Consider the following 17971-nt stretch of genomic DNA (forward strand, 5'->3'; position numbering starts at 1 on the left):
TATGTGTGAGTCCATTTGTGTGTGTAACTCTGTGTGTGCGTGTATCAGTCGATTTGCGTGTGTAACTACATGTGTTGTCTGCCTTTTTCGACCCGGGCAACGCCGGGTACTAACCGCTAGTAACAACAATAAGCACAGCTGTTATTACATCTTAAGAATTAAAACTAAAATGCGGGACGCTGAGGAAAAAAACTTGTATTTGAGTCGGTGTGGCTCTTGGATGGAATAGGCACTTGTAAGCTATTCTTTGGTTCTTTCGGTCAAGTCACGTATAAAGATAAAATAATAAATTAAGTAATAGCATACGACGTTTCGATTGCAACACAATCATCATCAGGTACAAATGAAATAGCAACAAAAAATCTAACCAGAAAACTGTAGACAGACATATAAGCAGACAGATATCACCAAGATACACAGAGAGAGAGAACACGCATCGGTACAAAGAGAGAGATCGTCTCTGTGACGAGGCCTTAAATAGAGAGAGGGGGGGGGGCGGGGGCGGAGAGAGGGAGGAGGCAGAGAAAAAATTAGCATGTCAATGAGTGGACGACAACGTGGTACGGTACGCAAGCTTGAAAATTAGGAGAAAGACACACTCAAATTAGATAACCTAGCAAAATATCGAAATGTAATGTAATGCAACACAGAGAGTCGGTCAACACACAATGAACGCATAGCCCGGTTGATTACGTATTTCAAAGATTGCTAAGTTAGAATTTAAGTGTGAAAATTCCAAAGAGAGGACACAGGCAGAGCGAGAAAACAAAAAACCCAGAGAGAGAGAAAAAAGATAATCTTTGCGAAGAGGTCACGACGCTGGTGCCGCACGGTTCGCTACGCAGTAGCACTGTCTTAACACATTCCACATTTGTTTTGTCTCGTGCGCACGTGCGGTGCCTGTGCGTCATACAGGAAGACGGCTGTCTAAGGAGTTTACAAAGGACGCAGCATGGAGGGCAACGATAGTGAAACCCTCGGTAGAAATTGGGACGGCACTTTCCCCACACTCCCCCCCGCCTTCGACATAAAGAGCATCTTGGGCAGTCTTTACGAGAGTGAGGGGAAGCCGGAACAAGGTCACCGTCAATCTAGGCAGGGCCAGGGGCCGTCACACCGTGGCCAGGGTCAGCCGGGCAAAGGTCGGGGACAAGTGAGGCCGTTCCAGAAGATATTGGCTCACGGGTGCAGCCAGACGGGACAAGATGAAGGTCAGTCTGGGAAAATCCAGGGGCCATCGAATGAAGGTTTGGGTAGCAAAGGGCAGCAGGGTCGGTCGGGAGAAGCCAACGGAGAGGCAATTAAAGGACATGAGCAGCCGGGGCAGGGGACAGATCGCAACGGAACAAAAACAACCCAATTGGGTCTAGCTCAGACTCGGCCAAAAGAGGGTCAACGTCAACCCGGGCCGAGCCCGGGACTGTCAGGTGACGTGCGTGTTCTGGTGGGGCAAGGCCGAGGTCTACCTCGTCAGGGCCTGAGTCAGCCAAGGCAATCTCGCTGTCCGCTGGGCAAAGTCCAGCTGCAGTTAGGTCACACTTTGGGTCGACAGGGACAAGGTCAAGTGGGTCGTGGAAGGGATCAACGCGGACAAGGCAGCGGTGAAACTGGGCAGGTGCAGCAAGGTCAAGCTCAGAGGACACTATTTGAAGGTCAGTCAACTGGGGCATGGTCAAGTGACGCTGGCAAGGTCAAGGTTTTCGTTTCATCTGGAGGTCATCGCCGTGTGTCGCCTGGTCTTGTCTGTAAACGAATCGCGCCGCTAATTTTTCTTCTCGAAACGAGATCCCACTTCTTTGATGTCCACATTCATCTTGAGCACGAATTCAACCGGCGTTTGACGCCAGAAAGTACGGGACGGTGCTTTGTTTAGCTATTGACGGTAATGATGGTAGCAGTTGCCCCGATACACGCGCGGACAATCCACGGTTGGAAACGTGCGTCGAAGAGTAATTTGGCTGATGTGAATTGGCACGTGATGGACCACTTTGTTGAGCTGTCAACAAAGTGTGGCCAGGTGGCTTCTGAGAAATAGCTACGTAGTCGCGTGGGCTCTCACGTGGTAAAATAAAGAGTTTATCTTCTTGGTTCTTTCGGTAAAGGCACGTAGAAGGGAAATAATAAAATAATAAAATATACAACATAACATCATTATTTTATTATGTTTTATTTTTATTATTTGGTAGAAGGGAAATAATAAAATAATACAATTTAAACATAACAATTATTTTATTATGTTTTATTTTTATTATTTTGTAGAAGGGAAATAATAAAATAAAAATAATAACATAATTATTTTATTATGTTTTATTTTTATTATTTAGTAGAAGGGAAATAATAAAATAATGCAATTTAAATAATAACAATTATTTTATTATGTTTTATTTTTATTATTTAGTAAAAGAAAAATAATAAAATAATAAAAATAAAACATAGCAATTATTTTATTATGTTTTATTTCCCTTCTACGTGACTTTACCGAAAGAACCAAGAAGATGAATCCCTGCAGTCACGAAAGCTTTAAATCGAAATAAAAAGTTTAGTTTCGTTTCGTTGGTGGGTTCCTTTAACACTGGCTTTTGTCTCCCAAGTTTTGGAAACACTTTTGGGTCAGTTCGCTGATGTTCTACGGGGCAAGTCCCTTATATCAAAACGCACTTTTATTGAAGATTTATTCATGTTCATGATACTCATCTTACACCCCGGCGGAGCTGAGCCCTTAACAGTTGGAAAGTTCTCAAAAGCAATATGTGTAAACGTGTACAATGTACATCTCATCTTATTGGTTCTTTCGGTAAAGTCACGTAGAAGGGAAATAATAAAATAATAAAAATAAAACAATAAAATCATTCTCACTGCTTTTTGTTTATGTTCACGGATGCGGTACGAGACAGTCATTTTTAACAATACAGTCATTCTTGGAAAAGAAGATGAATCCCTGCTTTAAATCGAAATATGATGTACATCTCGTGCAGTGCTCTTATGAACGATGCACTTGCCTTAATTGTGTGAAAAATGTTGTTCGTAGCTCAAGCAACGACCAGTGAACAGCATCAACCTTCGCAGAGCGCGCTGCTGCTTGATGGGCGAGAGGCGAGACCACACACTTGTCACATTGAAACACGTCCACACACGCGCATCGTTATTTCAGATTAACAACACAGTCCTTCTGGGGAAATACTAATTTATCTTCTTGGTTCTTTCGGTAAAGTCACCACGTAGAAGGGAAATAATAAAATAATAAAAATAAAACATAAAATAATTCTCACGACGTTTCGGCCACAACGCAAGCAGCCGTCCTCAGGTGAAGAACAGGTGTTTCATTCAACACACTTGTCACATTGAAACATGTCCACACACGCGCGTCGTTATTTCAGATTAACAACACAGTCATTCTGGGGAAATACTAATTTATCTTCTTGGTTCTTTCGGTAAAGTCACCACGTAGAAGGGAAATAATAAAATAATAAAATAAAACTTAATAATATAATTCTCACCACGTTTCGGCCACAACGCAAGCAGCCGTCCTCAGGTGAAGAACAGGTGTTTCATTCAGACGCTGTCTTCCCGACAGACCTGTTCTTCACCTGAGGACGGCTGCTTGCGTTGTGGCCGAAACGTCGTGAGAATTGTATTTAATTATGTTTTATTTTTATTATGTTTTATTTTTATTATTTTATTACTTCCCTTCTACGTGACTTTACCGAAAGAACCAAGAAGATGAATCCCTGCAGTCACGAAAGAAGCTTTAAATCGAAATTTAATACTAATTTATTTAGTTTCATGAAGCTTGCTGCCATGGTGCAATGGTCAGCAGGTTGTTATCTCCAGGCGTGGCAGGTTTAATAGGCACATGTCTAAAATGTGCCACCTCTGTCTACTCTGCAGTATGTGGTGGGGTAAAGTGTGGGTACTGCCGTCTCTTCCAAGACGTCTGGGCGGAGTGGAAGAGTCAGCCTCTACTGAGGTTCTAGATTTGAAGCTTTCGTGACTGCAAGGATTCATACTCTTGGTTCTTTTGGTAAAGTCACGTAGGAAAACAATGAAATTAAAATTAATAAAAATAAAACAATATTTTTATTAATTTTAAAGTCACGTAGGTAAAAAATGAAATAAAAATTAATAAAAATAAAACAATATTTGTATTAATTTTCAAGTCAAGTAGGTAAAAAATGAAATCAAAATTAATAAAAATAAAACAATATTTTTATTAATTTTAAAGTCACGTAGGTAACAAATGAAGTTAAAATTAATAAAACTAAAACAATATTTTTATTAATTTTAAAGTCAATTTAGGTAAAAAAATGAAATAAAAATTAATAAAAATAAAACAATATTTTTATAAATTTTAATTTCATGTTCTACCTACTTGGTGACTTTACCGAAAGAACTACGAGTATCTTCTGAGGTTGTCTCGAGCTCCCTCTAGTGGAGGTCCTTCTGCCAGCAGTGGCACGAGCAAGGAACTGTAGATCTGCACCTTTGCCTCTTTATGTTCACAGCACTTGGCTGGTGGTTGTGATGGTGGTGGTTGTGGTGGTGGTGGTGGTTGTGGTGGTGGTGGTGGTGGTGGTTGTGGTGGTTGTGGTGGTGGTTGTGGTGGTTGTGGTGGTGGTTGTGGTGGTGGTGGTGGTGGTGGTGGTTGTGGTGGTGTTGGTGGTGGTGTGGTGGTTGTGGTGGTGGTGTGGTGGTTGTGGTGGTGGTGGTTGTGGTGGTGGTGGTGGTGGTGGTGTGGTTGTGGTGGTGGGGTTGTGGTGGTGGTTGTGGTGGTGGTGGTGTGGTTGTGGTGGTGGTTGTGGTTGTGGTGGTGGTGGTTGTGGTGGTGGTGGTTGTGGTGGTGGTGGTGGTTGTGGTGGTTGTGGTGGTGGTTGTGTGGTTGGTTGGTGGTGTGTGTGGTGGTGGTTGTGGTGGTGGTGGTTGTGGTGTGGTGGTTGTGGTGGTGTGGTGGTGGTGGTGGTGGTTGTGGTGGTGGTTGTGGTGGTGTGATTGTGGTGGTTGTGGGTGGTGGTGGTGGTGGTTGGTGGTGGTGGTTGTGGTGGTGGTGGTTGTGGTGGTGGTTGGTGTTGTGGTGGTGGTTGTGGTGGTGGTGGTTGTGGTGGTGTGTGGTGGTGGTTGTGGTGTTTGTGGTGGTGGTAGGTGGTTGTGGTGGTGGTTGTGGTGGTGGTTGTGGTGGTGGTGGTTGTGGTGGTGTTGGTGGTTGTGGTGGTGGTGGTTGTGTGGTGGTGTTGTGGTGGTGGTGGCTGTGGTGGTGGTGGTTGTGGTGGTGGTGGTTGTGGTGGTGGTTGGTGGTGGTGTTGTGGTGTGGTTGGTTGTGGTGGTGTGGTGGTGGTGGTTGTGGTGGTTGTGGTGGTGGTTGTGGTGGGGTGGTGGTGGGTGGTTGTGGTGGTGGTTGTGGTTGGTGGTGTTGTGGGTGGTGGTGGTTGTGGTGGTTGGTGGTGGTGTTTGTGGTGGTGGTGGTGGTGGTTGTGGTGGTTGGTGTGGTGGTTGTGGTGGTGTTTGTGGTGGTTGTGGTGGTGGTTGTGGTGGTTGTGGTGGTGGTTGTGGTGGTGATTGTGGTGGTTGTGGATGGTGGTGGTTGTGGTGGTGTGGTGGTTGTGTGGTGGTGGTGGTGTGGTGTTGGTGTGGTGGTTGTGGTGTGTGGTGGTTGTGGTGGTGGTGGTTGTGGTGGTGGTGGTGGTGGTTGTGGGGTGGTTGTGGTGGTGGTGTTGTGGTGGTGGTGGTGGTGGTTGGGGTGTTTGTGGTGGTGGTGGTGGTTGTGGTGGTTGCGGTGGTGGTTGTGGTGGTCTTGGTGGTTGTGGTGGTGGTGGTTGTGGTGGTGGTGGTTGGTGGTGGTGGTTGTGGTGGTGTTGGTGGTTGTGGTGGTGGTGTGGGGTGTGGTGGTGGTTTGTGGTGTGTTGTGGTGGGGGGGTTTGTGGTGGTTGTGGTGGTGGTGGTTGTGGTGGTGGTTGTGGTGGTGGTGGTTGTGGTGGTGGTTGTGGTGGTTGTGGTGTTGTGGTGGTTGTGGTGGTGGTGGTTGTGGTGGTGGTTGTGGTGGTGGTGGTTGTGGTGGTGTTGGTTGTGTGGTGGTGGTGGTTGTGGTGGTGTTGGTTGTGGTGGTTGTGGTTGTGGTGGTTGTGGTGGTGGTTGTGGTGGTGTTGGTGGTTGTGGTGGTGGTTTGGTGTGGTTGTGGTTGTGTGTGGGTTGGTGATGGTGGTGTGGGGGATTGTGGCGGTGTTGTGTGTTGTGTTGTGGGGGTGGTTGTGGTGGTGGTGGTTGTGGTGGTGGTGGTGGTGGTTGTGGTGTTTGTGGGGTGGTGGTGTAGGTTGTGGTGGTGGTTGTGGTGGTGGTTTGTGGTGGTGGTGGTGGTTGTGTGTGTGGTGGATGGTGGGGTGTTGGTGGTTGTGGTGTGGTGGTGGGTTGTGGTGTGGTGGTTGCTGGTGGTTGTTGGGGGGTGGGTTGTGGTGGTGGGTGGTTGGTTGTGGTGGTGGTTGTGGTGTGGTGTGTGGTGGTATGTGGTGGTGGGGTTGTGGTGGGGTGGTTGTGGTGGTTGTGGTGGTGGTTGTGGTGTTTGTGGTGGTGGTGGTTGTGGTTGGTTGTGGTGGTGGGTTGTGGTGGTGGTGGTGGGTGGTTGTTGTGGTGGTGGGGGTTGTGGGTGGTGGGTGGTTGGTGGTGGTGGATTAGGTGGTTGTGGTTGGTGGGTGTGGTGGTGGTGTGGTGGTTGGTGTGGTGGTGGGTGGTGTGGTGGTGGTTGGGGTGGGGTTGTGGTGGTGGTGGTGTGGTTCTGGTGGTGGGTGGTGGTGGTCGGTGGTTGGTGGTGGTTTGTGGTTGTGGTGGGTTGGTGGTGGTGGTTTGTGGTGGTGGTGGTTGTGGTGGTGGTGGTTGTGGGTTGTGGTGGTGGTTGTGGTGGTGTGTGGTTGTGGTGTTGGTGGTTGTGGTGTGGTTGTGTGGTGGTGTGTGGTGGTGTTGGTGGTTGTGTGGTGGTTTGGTGGTGGTGTGGTTGGTGGGTGGTTGTGGTGGGGATGTTGGTGGATGTGGTTATGTGTGTTGTGGTTGGTGGTGGTTGGTGGGTTGTGGTGTTGTGGGTGGTTGTTGTGGTTGTGGTGGTTGGGGTGGTGTTGGTGGTTGTGGTGTTGGTTGTGGTGGTGTGTTGTGGTGGTTGTGGTGGTGGTGTTGGTGGTGTGTGGTGTTGTGGTGGTGGTTGTGGTGGTGGTTGTGGTGGTTGTGGTAGGTGGTGGTGGTGGTGGTGGTTGTGGTGGTTTGTGGGTTGTTGTGGTGGTGGGGTTGTGGTGGTTGGTGTGGGTGGTTGTGGTTGGTTATGTTGGTGGTTTGTTGGTGTGGGTTGTGGTGGTGGTGGTTGTGGTGGTGGGGGTTGTGGTGGTGTTGGTGGGATTGTGGGTCGGTGTTGTGGTGGGTGGTTTATGGTGGTTGTGGTGGTTGTGGTGTTATGTTGGTGGGTTGTGGTGGTGGTTGTGGTGGTTGGTGGTTTGTGGTGGTGTTGGGTGTTGTGTGGGTTTGTGGTGGTGGTTGTGGTGGTGGTTGTGGTTGTGGTGGTGTTGGTGGTTGTGGTGGTGGTTGTGGTGGTTGTGGTGGTGGTGGTGGTGGTTGTGGTGGTGGTTGTGGTGGTTGTTGTGGTGGTGGTGGTTGTGGTGGTGTTGGTTGTGCTTATACATATGACTTGGTCGAATATTCGGTTGAAACGGAGTAATAATCGGTGTAACACGTAGCAGGCTTTCGCGACCAACTATATTCACGATCAAGGTGTTTTGTGTTAGATCGCGTGAGTATGAATGTGTACCTGTTGCGCATTAACTCTCCAACACACCGGTGGGCTGAAGTAACTAATTAACTGACGCGTTTTGTTTACGTGACAAACCTTCCCGGCGGCGTCGGGTGGTGGAGGGTTTACGGCACTCGATACTTAAGCGAGCTACCCCAGAAACCTTTATCACGAATAATCAGTCATCGGCGGCAGAAAATCTTGCTTTGTTCACGATACTACGGCTTGGAGAGCTGTTGACACACGCTCCTTGTGTCACGCGTTGTGTTTTGTTTTCTTTCAAAGATTGAAGATCACCTGACGGAAATGTTCAATTCTATGCACTGTCAATTGTTCAAGTTGAACATTTGTAACGTCAGAGTTGACTGTGATGTCGACAAAAAGGAGACTGCGATGAGAGTTGCCCAGGAGACAATCGACGCTTTGCAGACCTCAACTCGAGAGAAACAGGTGGGTGCCAGCGGCAGCGCTGCTCATTGACGCGTTTCTATTTCACTCACTCTGTCTGTTGTCGTGTCCTCAAATCTTGCAAACTCAATTTTAACCAACTTATAGTAATAGGTTGTTACCCTTTCGACTGGTACAAAAACTGACACCTTTATACAAGGGATCATGTTTGCAATAACCACATCACAAGCAGTCAAAATGCAAACATAAAAGAAACAACTCTGATGATGATAATTATATGCACTGTCCTTGAAGTTGATTGGTCCACACCCGAGACAGCTTTTCTTAGAGCCTAGTCTCACCTGGTGTTGGACCAGATGACGCCAAAAGGCGTACAACTCAAAGACAGCGCACTATCAGAGTATTGAGAGCTCGGGGTGAAGCATTTACATTATGAGACACCTCCTTTACCAGTGGCAAAATATAGTGATAGGTTTTTACCCTTTCGACTGGTACAAAAACTGACACCTTTATACAAGGGATCATGTTTGCAATAACCACAACACAAGCAGTCAAAATGCAAACATAAAAGAAACAACTCTGATACGCCTTTTGGCGTCATCTGGTCCAACACCAGTGGAGACTAGGCTCTAAGAAAAGCTGTCTCGGGTGTGGACCAATCAACTTCAAGGACAGTGCATATCATCAGAGTTATGTTTTTTGTTTGCATTATGGCTGCAGGTATTGTGGTCTATGCAAACATGACTCCTTGTAGAAAAGGTGTCAGTTTTGTTGCCAGATAGAAGGGTAAAAAACCAATTATCATATTTTTACTGGCAAATGAGGTTCCAATCGTGTAGATGCTTGCCCCGAGCTCTCAATACTCGGATAGTGCGCTGTCTTTGAGTTGTACGCCTTTTGGCATCATCTGGTCCAACACCAGTGGAGACTAGGCTCTAAGAAAAGCTGTCTCGGGTGTGGACCAATCAACTTCAAGGACAGTGCATATAATTATCAGAGTTGTTTCTTTTACTGGTAGGAACGAAGTGAACCAGCCTACAATAGATTATATCGTCCGTCCGTCCGATGTCCGATTAGGTGTAGCAACATCGCCCCCTTCTGCAAACACTTGGCAGGACCCTACAAAAACCTTTAGACTCAGTGAGGCTTTCCTGGCTAAACAAGTGTAATAATACATTATGTTTATATTCTTTGGTTATTCGTTCCTACCAGCCCACCCCGCAGGGTCCTGTTTTGTTTGCATTTTGACTGCTTGTGTTGTGGTTATTGCAAACATGATGCCTTGTATAAAGGTGTCAGTTTTTGTACCAGTTGAAAGGGTAAAAACCTATCACTATATTTTGCCACTGGTAAAGAAGATGTCTCATAGTGTAAATGCTTCACCCCGAGCTCTCAATACTCTGATGGTGCGCTGTTTTTGAATTGTGCGCCTTGTGGCATCATCTGGTCCAACACCAATGGAGAATAGGCTCTAAGGAAAGCTGTCTCGGGTGTGGACCAATCAACTTCAAGGACAGTGCATATCATTATCATCATCAGAGTTGTTTCTTTTTGTTTGCATTTTGACTGCTTGTGTTGTGGTTATTGCAAACATGATGCCTTGTTGTATAAAGGTGTCAGTTTTTGTACCAGTTGAAAGGGTAAAAACCTATCACTATTTTGCCACTGGTAAAGAAGATGTCTCATAGTTTAACCAACTTCCCAATGTCGTATCGACTGCACACTTGGTATACGTGTGTCAGACTGATGACAATACTATATCATAAAAAAAAAAAAAATATTTTTAAACAATCTTTTTTACACGCTGTGTTTCGGCTTGGGTCTAATTGTCCGCTGCTCAACTCACGCGGGGCGTAAATCACTTCCTGGAGTCGTGGAGTTCTGCCATTACTCGTACCGTACATTTTATTAAAGTGTGTTTTAAAAAAAGTATATTAAACACGTTCCTTCAGAGTGGGCAGGTAGGAACCTGGTTGGACAGCGCATTCGTGCACGACAGACAAATATGCACGACAGACAGACAAATAATCCCTGGTGGGCAGCAGTGTGGAACCTGTTGTTGCTACCTGTATGAGTGTAGTGTGTCGTGCCGTGTATAGTGTAGTGAGTAGCTTAAACGTTGAGTTTTATAAGGACACCACGGGGTGACCAGCCCCTCCCCACCCCTCCCACCCCCCACCCAGCCCCTCCCCACCCAGCCCCTCCCCACCCAGCCCCTCCCCACCCTCCCCTCCCCCACCCAGCCCCTCCCCACCCTCCCCTCCCCCACCCAGCCCCTCCCCACCCTGCCCTCTACCCAGCCTCTCCCCACCCTCCCCTCTCCACCCAGCCCCACCCCACCCTCCCCACCCAGCCCCTCCCCACCCAGCCCCTCCCCACCCTGCCCTCTCCACCCAGCCCCTCCCCTCCCTCCCCACCCAGCCCCTCCCCACCCTCCCCACCCAGCCCCTCCCCTCCCTCCCCACCCAGCCCCTCCCCACCCTGCCATCTCTACCCAGCCCCTCCCCACCCTCCCCTCTCTACCCAGCCCCTCCCCTCCCTCCCCACCCTCCCCACCCAGCCCCTCCCCACCCTCCCCACCCAGCCCCTCCCCACCCTCCCCTCTCCACCCAGCCCCTCCCCTCCCTCCCCACCCAGCCCCTCCCCACCCAGCCCCTCCCCTCCCTCCCCTCCCCCACCCAGCCCCTCCCCACCCTGCCCTCTCCACCCAGCCCCTCCCCACCCTCCCCACCCAGCCCCTCCCCACCCTCCCCACCCAGCCCCTCCCCACCCTCCCCTCTCCACCCAGCCCCTCCCCTCCCTCCCCACCCAGCCCCTCCCCACCCAGCCCCTCCCCTCCCTCCCCTCCCCCACCCAGCCCCTCCCCACCCTGCCCTCTCCACCCAGCCCCTCCCCACCCTCCCCACCCAGCCCCTCCCCACCCTCCCCACCCAGCCCCTCCCCACCCTCCCCTCTCCACCCAGCCCCTCCCCACCCTCCCCACCCAGCCCCTCCCCACCCAGCCCCTCCCCACCCAGCCCCTCCCCACCCTCCCCTCCCCACCCAGCCCCTCCCCACCCTGCCCTCTCTACCCAGCCCCTTCCCACCCTCCCCTCTCCACCCAGCCCCTCCCCACCCAGCCCCTCCCCACCCTGCCATCTCTACCCAGCCCCTCCCCACCCTCCCCTCTCCACCCCCCACCCAGCCCCTCCCTCCCCAAAAAAAATAAAAATAAAACATAATAAAATAATTCTCACGACGTTTCGGCCACAACGCAAGCAGCCGTCTTCAGGTGAAGAACAGGTCTGTCGTTCAGACGCTGTCTCTCCGACAGGTCTGTGTCACCTCAGCGAAGTGTGTGTTTTGTTGTTTCCTTGCAGCTTGAAAAGGAACAACTCGCCGTTCAACTCAAAGACGCGACTAACAGCACACAAGAATTAAAGGCGGAGTAAGAAAGTTTTTACTTTCCTTGAATTGTATCTTTGTCTTCTGTTTAGGTTCCTCGACTGACGTCGGTGCAACACACAAATGCGTTCGCGAAGGGAGCTCGAGGTCGCACGTCACAATCTACCGTTGCATCGAGTGTTAACACGATCACAAAAAGTGTTGTGTCTAAAAAAACAAACTGGTGTAGCAATAGGGGTTTTCCACCTTTTCTGGCAACAAAACTGAAACCTTTTTACGAGGATTCATGTCACTGCATTAACCACAATACTTGCGGTCAAAATGCAAACAAAAAACACGCCGTGATAATATTATGCATTGTCCTTGAAACTGATTGGTCCACCCCTGAGACAGCTTTCTTTAGAGCCTAGTCTCAATTGGTGCTAGAACAGATGACGCCAAAAGGCGTACAGCTCAAAGACATTTCGATTTAAAGCTTTCGTGACTGCAGGGATTCATCTTCTTGGTTCTTTCGGTAAAGTCACGTAGAAGGGAAATAATAAAATAATAAAACATAATTAAAGGCGCTCTTCCCCCCTCCAACCCAGCTTAAATATACGCTGCCAAGCCTGGTGGTGTTCATTCAGACGCTGTCTTTCCGACAGACCTGTTCTTCACCTGAGGACGGCTGCTTGCGTTGTGGCCCAAACGTCGTTAGAATTATTCTATTATGTTTTATTTTAATGTTTTATTTTAATGAAATAATAAAAATAAAACATAATAAAATATTATGTTTTATTTGTATTATTGTATTACTTCCCTTATTACTTAAAATAATAAAAATAAAACAATAAAATATTATTATGTTTTATTTTTATTATTTCATTACTTCCCTTTACTTAAAATAATAAAAATAATAAAAATATTTTATTATGTTTTATTTTTATTACTTTATTACTTCCCTTCTACGTGACTTTACCGAAAGAACCAAGAAGCTCAAAGACAAAGCCGCTATCAAAGTAACGAGGGCTCGGGGTGAGCATCTACATCATTAGACCTCCTTTGCCAGTACCAAAATATTATAATAATAATAGGGTTATTCCCTATCATTATTATATTTTGGTACTGGCAAATGATGGAAAAAAACTGGTGGCGTATTTTACTTGGGATGTTGGCTATCAACAACAAGGCAACTCCTACGACTAATTGGGAATGGGACGCAAGCGTAGGATTGATCACCCTGTCGCTGGCCGCCTTTGGGGAGGGTGTATCGTGCGAAAGGCCGAAACACCCTAGGAACCAAAGGTTCACTGCTGACGATGCGCTCCCCAAATGTCACCAGGCTCGCTGTTCATGAACTCTTGGAAGTGCTTGCACAAAGGATAGTAACATCTCATCCTGTGTTCTTTGGAATCTGGTTCGACTATCAAATCACCAAGTACGCACGTACGAGCGAATGGCGCGCCACGTGCTACTTCGCAGCCGCCAGTTATGAAAGCGATACATTTAGTCTGAAGCAACGCGCACGGTGGATATTTGTCTACGGAGGATTTCTGACCTCTGTCCTTGCAATGTGCCTGTGTCCGTAAGAATCACCGCCACCAGGGAAATGTGCGACGGTCTGCAGGTCCAATTCTCTTCGGCGCAACAAACACTAACGAAAGGTACGTTCTCAACATCTGCCGACCGTTGAACGTTAACGGTGTACCGTTGAGCGATCGAACTTTTTTGCCGTTGACTTATTCGGGCCATGTCCGCGTGCTGATGTCGACAGCTGAAGCAGATACGGAAGAAATGAAAGAATTCCGTTTGTCAGTGAAAGCAGAAGTGAAGGTAAATGTATAATAACATTTTTAAAATTTTGTTTTCATGTAATTCTATTTCTTGAAAAACGTATAATAGTATACACGTATACACATGCATATTTAATATTAATGCTTTAAATCCTGGTGTCATCTTCTTTTAAAGACATTTGCAGTGACTTTGAGTGATTTAAATTCAAAGTTTCAAAATGACAAGAACATCGCGTTGGCCAAAGGTAAGCCTTGTTGCAGGATGACACGATGCAGAGCTCGGTAATAACAAGGTCGTGTTCAATACATAGAGCACACCAATCATCGACTTGTTCTTGGTTCTTTCGGTAAAGTCACGTAGAAGGGAAATAATAAAATGACAGCTGTCTTCCCAACAGACCTGTTCTTCACCTGAGGACGGCTGCTTGCGTTGTGGCCGAAACGTCGTGAGAATTATTTTATTATGTTTTATTTTTATTATTTTATTATTTCCCTTCTACGTGACTTTACCGAAAGAACCAAGAAGATGAATCCCTGCAGTCACGAAAGCTTTACATCGAAATTTTAAGCCACAACCGTCGTTGATAATCATCGGCAGTGCTCTATCCACTGCTAGATGAAGCCGTCATCCCTCGAGGCCTTGAGAAGCAACACTCTCTTGCTGCTGCTGCTACTGCTGCTGCTGCTGCTGCTACTGCTGCTGCTGCTGTTGCTGCGTCTGAATGAGACTCTGTCTTCTCGACAGACCTGTTCGGTAAAGTCACGTAGAATGGAAATAATAAAATAATAGAAATAAAACATAATAAAATAATTCTCACGACGTTTCGGCCACAACACAAGCAGCCGTCCTCAGGTGAAAACCAGGTCTGTCGGGGAGACAGCGTCTGAATTGTGGCTTGCTGGGTGAATATCGATGCGCTCAACTATTTTGTTTTGCACGCGACGCGTGTTGCGTGTAGTGGAAGCAGCCGTGCAGGAGATGGGAAGAGCTCAGGAGGACTTCACAAACAAGTCGGCGATTATAGAAAGCCAGGTGGGTGTGAATTCATTGGCTGATCGCTTCTGCTCACATTTTAAATGCTTAAAAAGTGAAATTTTAAATGCTTAAAATGTCACTTATTTCCACTTTAAAACGTATTTAGTGCCCTAAATGCATTTGTTCAACACAATATATGGGATTCATCTTCTTGGTTCTTTTGGTAAAGTCACGTAGAAGGGAAGTAATAAAAAAATAGTCAAACGCTGTCGCCTCGACAGACCTGGTTTTCACCTGAGGACGGCTACTTGCGTTGTGGCCGAAACGTCGTGAGAATAATTTTATTTTTTATTTTTATTATTTTATTACTTCCCTTCTACGTGACTTTACCGAAAGAACCAAGAAGATGAATCCCTGCAGTCACGAAAAAAGCTTTAAATCGAAATATATGGGATGTACACATTTTCACCTCTTTATCTTGATTTTTGAAAGTTATTTTCATTCCGGTAAACAAAACTTATTTGAATTCAATGATGACTTGCAAACCAGAAAACTTGCCTTGCCCGGCAGTAGGTCATTTCATAGATTCGTGTATCTTGATTTTTGAAAGTTATTTTCATTCCGGTAAACAAAACTTATTTGAATTCAATGATGACTTGCAAACCAGAAAACTTGCCTTGCCCGGCAGTAGGTCATTTCATAGATTCGTGTATCTTGATTTTTGAAAGTTATTTTCATTCCGGTAAACAAAACTTATTTGAATTCAATGATGACTTGCAAACCAGAAAACTTGCCTTGCCCGGCAGTAGGTCATTTCATAGATTCGTGTATCTTGATTTTTGAAAGTTATTTTCATTCCGGTAAACAAAACTTATTTGAATTCAATGATGACTTGCAAACCAGAAAACTTGCCTTGCCCGGCAGTAGGTCATTTCATAGATTCGTGTATCTTGATTTTTGAAAGTTATTTTCATTCCGGTAAACAAAACTTATTTGAATTCAATGATGACTTGCAAACCAGAAAACTTGCCTTGCCCGGCAGTAGGTCATTTCATAGATTCGTGTATCTTGATTTTTGAAAGTTATTTTCATTCCGGTAAACAAAACTTATTTGAATTCAATGATGACTTGCAAACCAGAAAACTTGCCTTGCCCGGCAGTAGGTCATTTCATAGATTCGTGTATCTTGATTTTTGAAAGTTATTTTCATTCCGGTAAACAAAACTTATTTGAATTCAATGATGACTTGCAAACCAGAAAACTTGCCTTGCCCGGCAGTAGGTCATTTCATAGATTCGTGTATCTTGATTTTTGAAAGTTATTTTCATTCCGGTAAACAAAACTTATTTGAATTCAATGATGACTTGCAAACCAGAAAACTTGCCTTGCCCGGCAGTAGGTCATTTCATAGATTCGTGTATCTTGATTTTTGAAAGTTATTTTCATTCCGGTAAACAAAACTTATTTGAATTCAATGATGACTTGCAAACCAGAAAACTTGCCTTGCCCGGCAGTAGGTCATTTCATAGATTCGTGTATCTTGATTTTTGAAAGTTATTTTCATTCCGGTAAACAAAACTTATTTGAATTCAATGATGACTTGCAAACCAGAAAACTTGCCTTGCCCGGCAGTAGGTCATTTCATAGATTCGTGTATCTTGATTTTTGAAAGTTATTTTCATTCCGGTAAACAAAACTTATTTGAATTCAATGATGACTTGCAAACCAGAAAACTTGCCTTGCCCGGCAGTAGGTCATTTCATAGATTCGTGTATCTTGATTTTTGAAAGTTATTTTCATTCCGGTAAACAAAACTTATTTGAATTCAATGATGACTTGCAAACCAGAAAACTTGCCTTGCCCGGCAGTAGGTCATTTCATAGATTCGTGTATCTTGATTTTTGAAAGTTATTTTCATTCCGGTAAACAAAACTTATTTGAATTCAATGATGACTTGCAAACCAGAAAACTTGCCTTGCCCGGCAGTAGGTCATTTCATAGATTCGTGTATCTTGATTTTTGAAAGTTATTTTCATTCCGGTAAACAAAACTTATTTGAATTCAATGATGACTTGCAAACCAGAAAACTTGCCTTGCCCGGCAGTAGGTCATTTCATAGATTCGTGTATCTTGATTTTTGAAAGTTATTTTCATTCCGGTAAACAAAACTTATTTGAATTCAATGATGACTTGCAAACCAGAAAACTTGCCTTGCCCGGCAGTAGGTCATTTCATAGATTCGTGTATCTTGATTTTTGAAAGTTATTTTCATTCCGGTAAACAAAACTTATTTGAATTCAATGATGACTTGCAAACCAGAAAACTTGCCTTGCCCGGCAGTAGGTCATTTCATAGATTCGTGTATCTTGATTTTTGAAAGTTATTTTCATTCCGGTAAACAAAACTTATTTGAATTCAATGATGACTTGCAAACCAGAAAACTTGCCTTGCCCGGCAGTAGGTCATTTCATAGATTCGTGTATCTTGATTTTTGAAAGTTATTTTCATTCCGGTAAACAAAACTTATTTGAATTCAATGATGACTTGCAAACCAGAAAACTTGCCTTGCCCGGCAGTAGGTCATTTCATAGATTCGTGTATCTTGATTTTTGAAAGTTATTTTCATTCCGGTAAACAAAACTTATTTGAATTCAATGATGACTTGCAAACCAGAAAACTTGCCTTGCCCGGCAGTAGGTCATTTCATAGATTCGTGTATCTTGATTTTTGAAAGTTATTTTCATTCCGGTAAACAAAACTTATTTGAATTCAATGATGACTTGCAAACCAGAAAACTTGCCTTGCCCGGCAGTAGGTCATTTCATAGATTCGTGTATCTTGATTTTTGAAAGTTATTTTCATTCCGGTAAACAAAACTTATTTGAATTCAATGATGACTTGCAAACCAGAAAACTTGCCTTGCCCGGCAGTAGGTCATTTCATAGATTCGTGTATCTTGATTTTTGAAAGTTATTTTCATTCCGGTAAACAAAACTTATTTGAATTCAATGATGACTTGCAAACCAGAAAACTTGCCTTGCCCGGCAGTAGGTCATTTCATAGATTCGTGTATCTTGATTTTTGAAAGTTATTTTCATTCCGGTAAACAAAACTTATTTGAATTCAATGATGACTTGCAAACCAGAAAACTTGCCTTGCCCGGCAGTAGGTCATTTCATAGATTCGTGTATCTTGATTTTTGAAAGTTATTTTCATTCCGGTAAACAAAACTTATTTGAATTCAATGATGACTTGCAAACCAGAAAACTTGCCTTGCCCGGCAGTAGGTCATTTCATAGATTCGTGTATCTTGATTTTTGAAAGTTATTTTCATTCCGGTAAACAAAACTTATTTGAATTCAATGATGACTTGCAAACCAGAAAACTTGCCTTGCCCGGCAGTAGGTCATTTCATAGATTCGTGTATCTTGATTTTTGCAAGTTATTTTCATCCGGAACAAACTTATTGGATAAATGATGACTTGGCAAAACAGAAAACTGCCTTGACAGGCAGTAGTAGGTCATTTCATAGATTCGCCCTGTATCTTTATTTTTGAAAGTTTATTTTTTCATCTCCGAGCTACACCCTAAAACTTATTTGAATTCAATGATGACTTGCAAAACCAGAAAAACTTGCCTTGTCCGTCAGTGTCATTTCATGAGATTCGTGTATCT

At 45.2% G+C, this 17971-nt stretch overlaps 1 protein-coding gene across 5 annotated transcripts in view; it reads left to right on the forward strand.

The window, feature by feature from the left end:
* Positions 1-530: 530 nt before the first annotated feature.
* LOC133362810 (myosin-2 heavy chain-like) overlaps positions 531-17971 on the forward strand; it is a 131414-nt gene continuing 113973 nt past the window's right edge. For all 5 annotated transcript variants that reach the window (XM_061581754.1, XM_061581749.1, XM_061581753.1 and 2 more), the window contains exon 1: positions 531-1652. In XM_061581754.1, coding sequence (XP_061437738.1) covers positions 953-1652 — 700 coding nt within the window. In that variant the 5' untranslated portion in view covers positions 531-952. The remainder of the gene's footprint in view (positions 1653-17971) is intronic.

Source organism: Lethenteron reissneri, unplaced genomic scaffold, assembly GCF_015708825.2.
Source record: "Lethenteron reissneri isolate LAM-NWPU_2019-01 unplaced genomic scaffold, ASM1570882v1 scaffold_1630, whole genome shotgun sequence".
Taxonomy (NCBI): Eukaryota; Metazoa; Chordata; class Hyperoartia; order Petromyzontiformes; family Petromyzontidae; genus Lethenteron; species Lethenteron reissneri.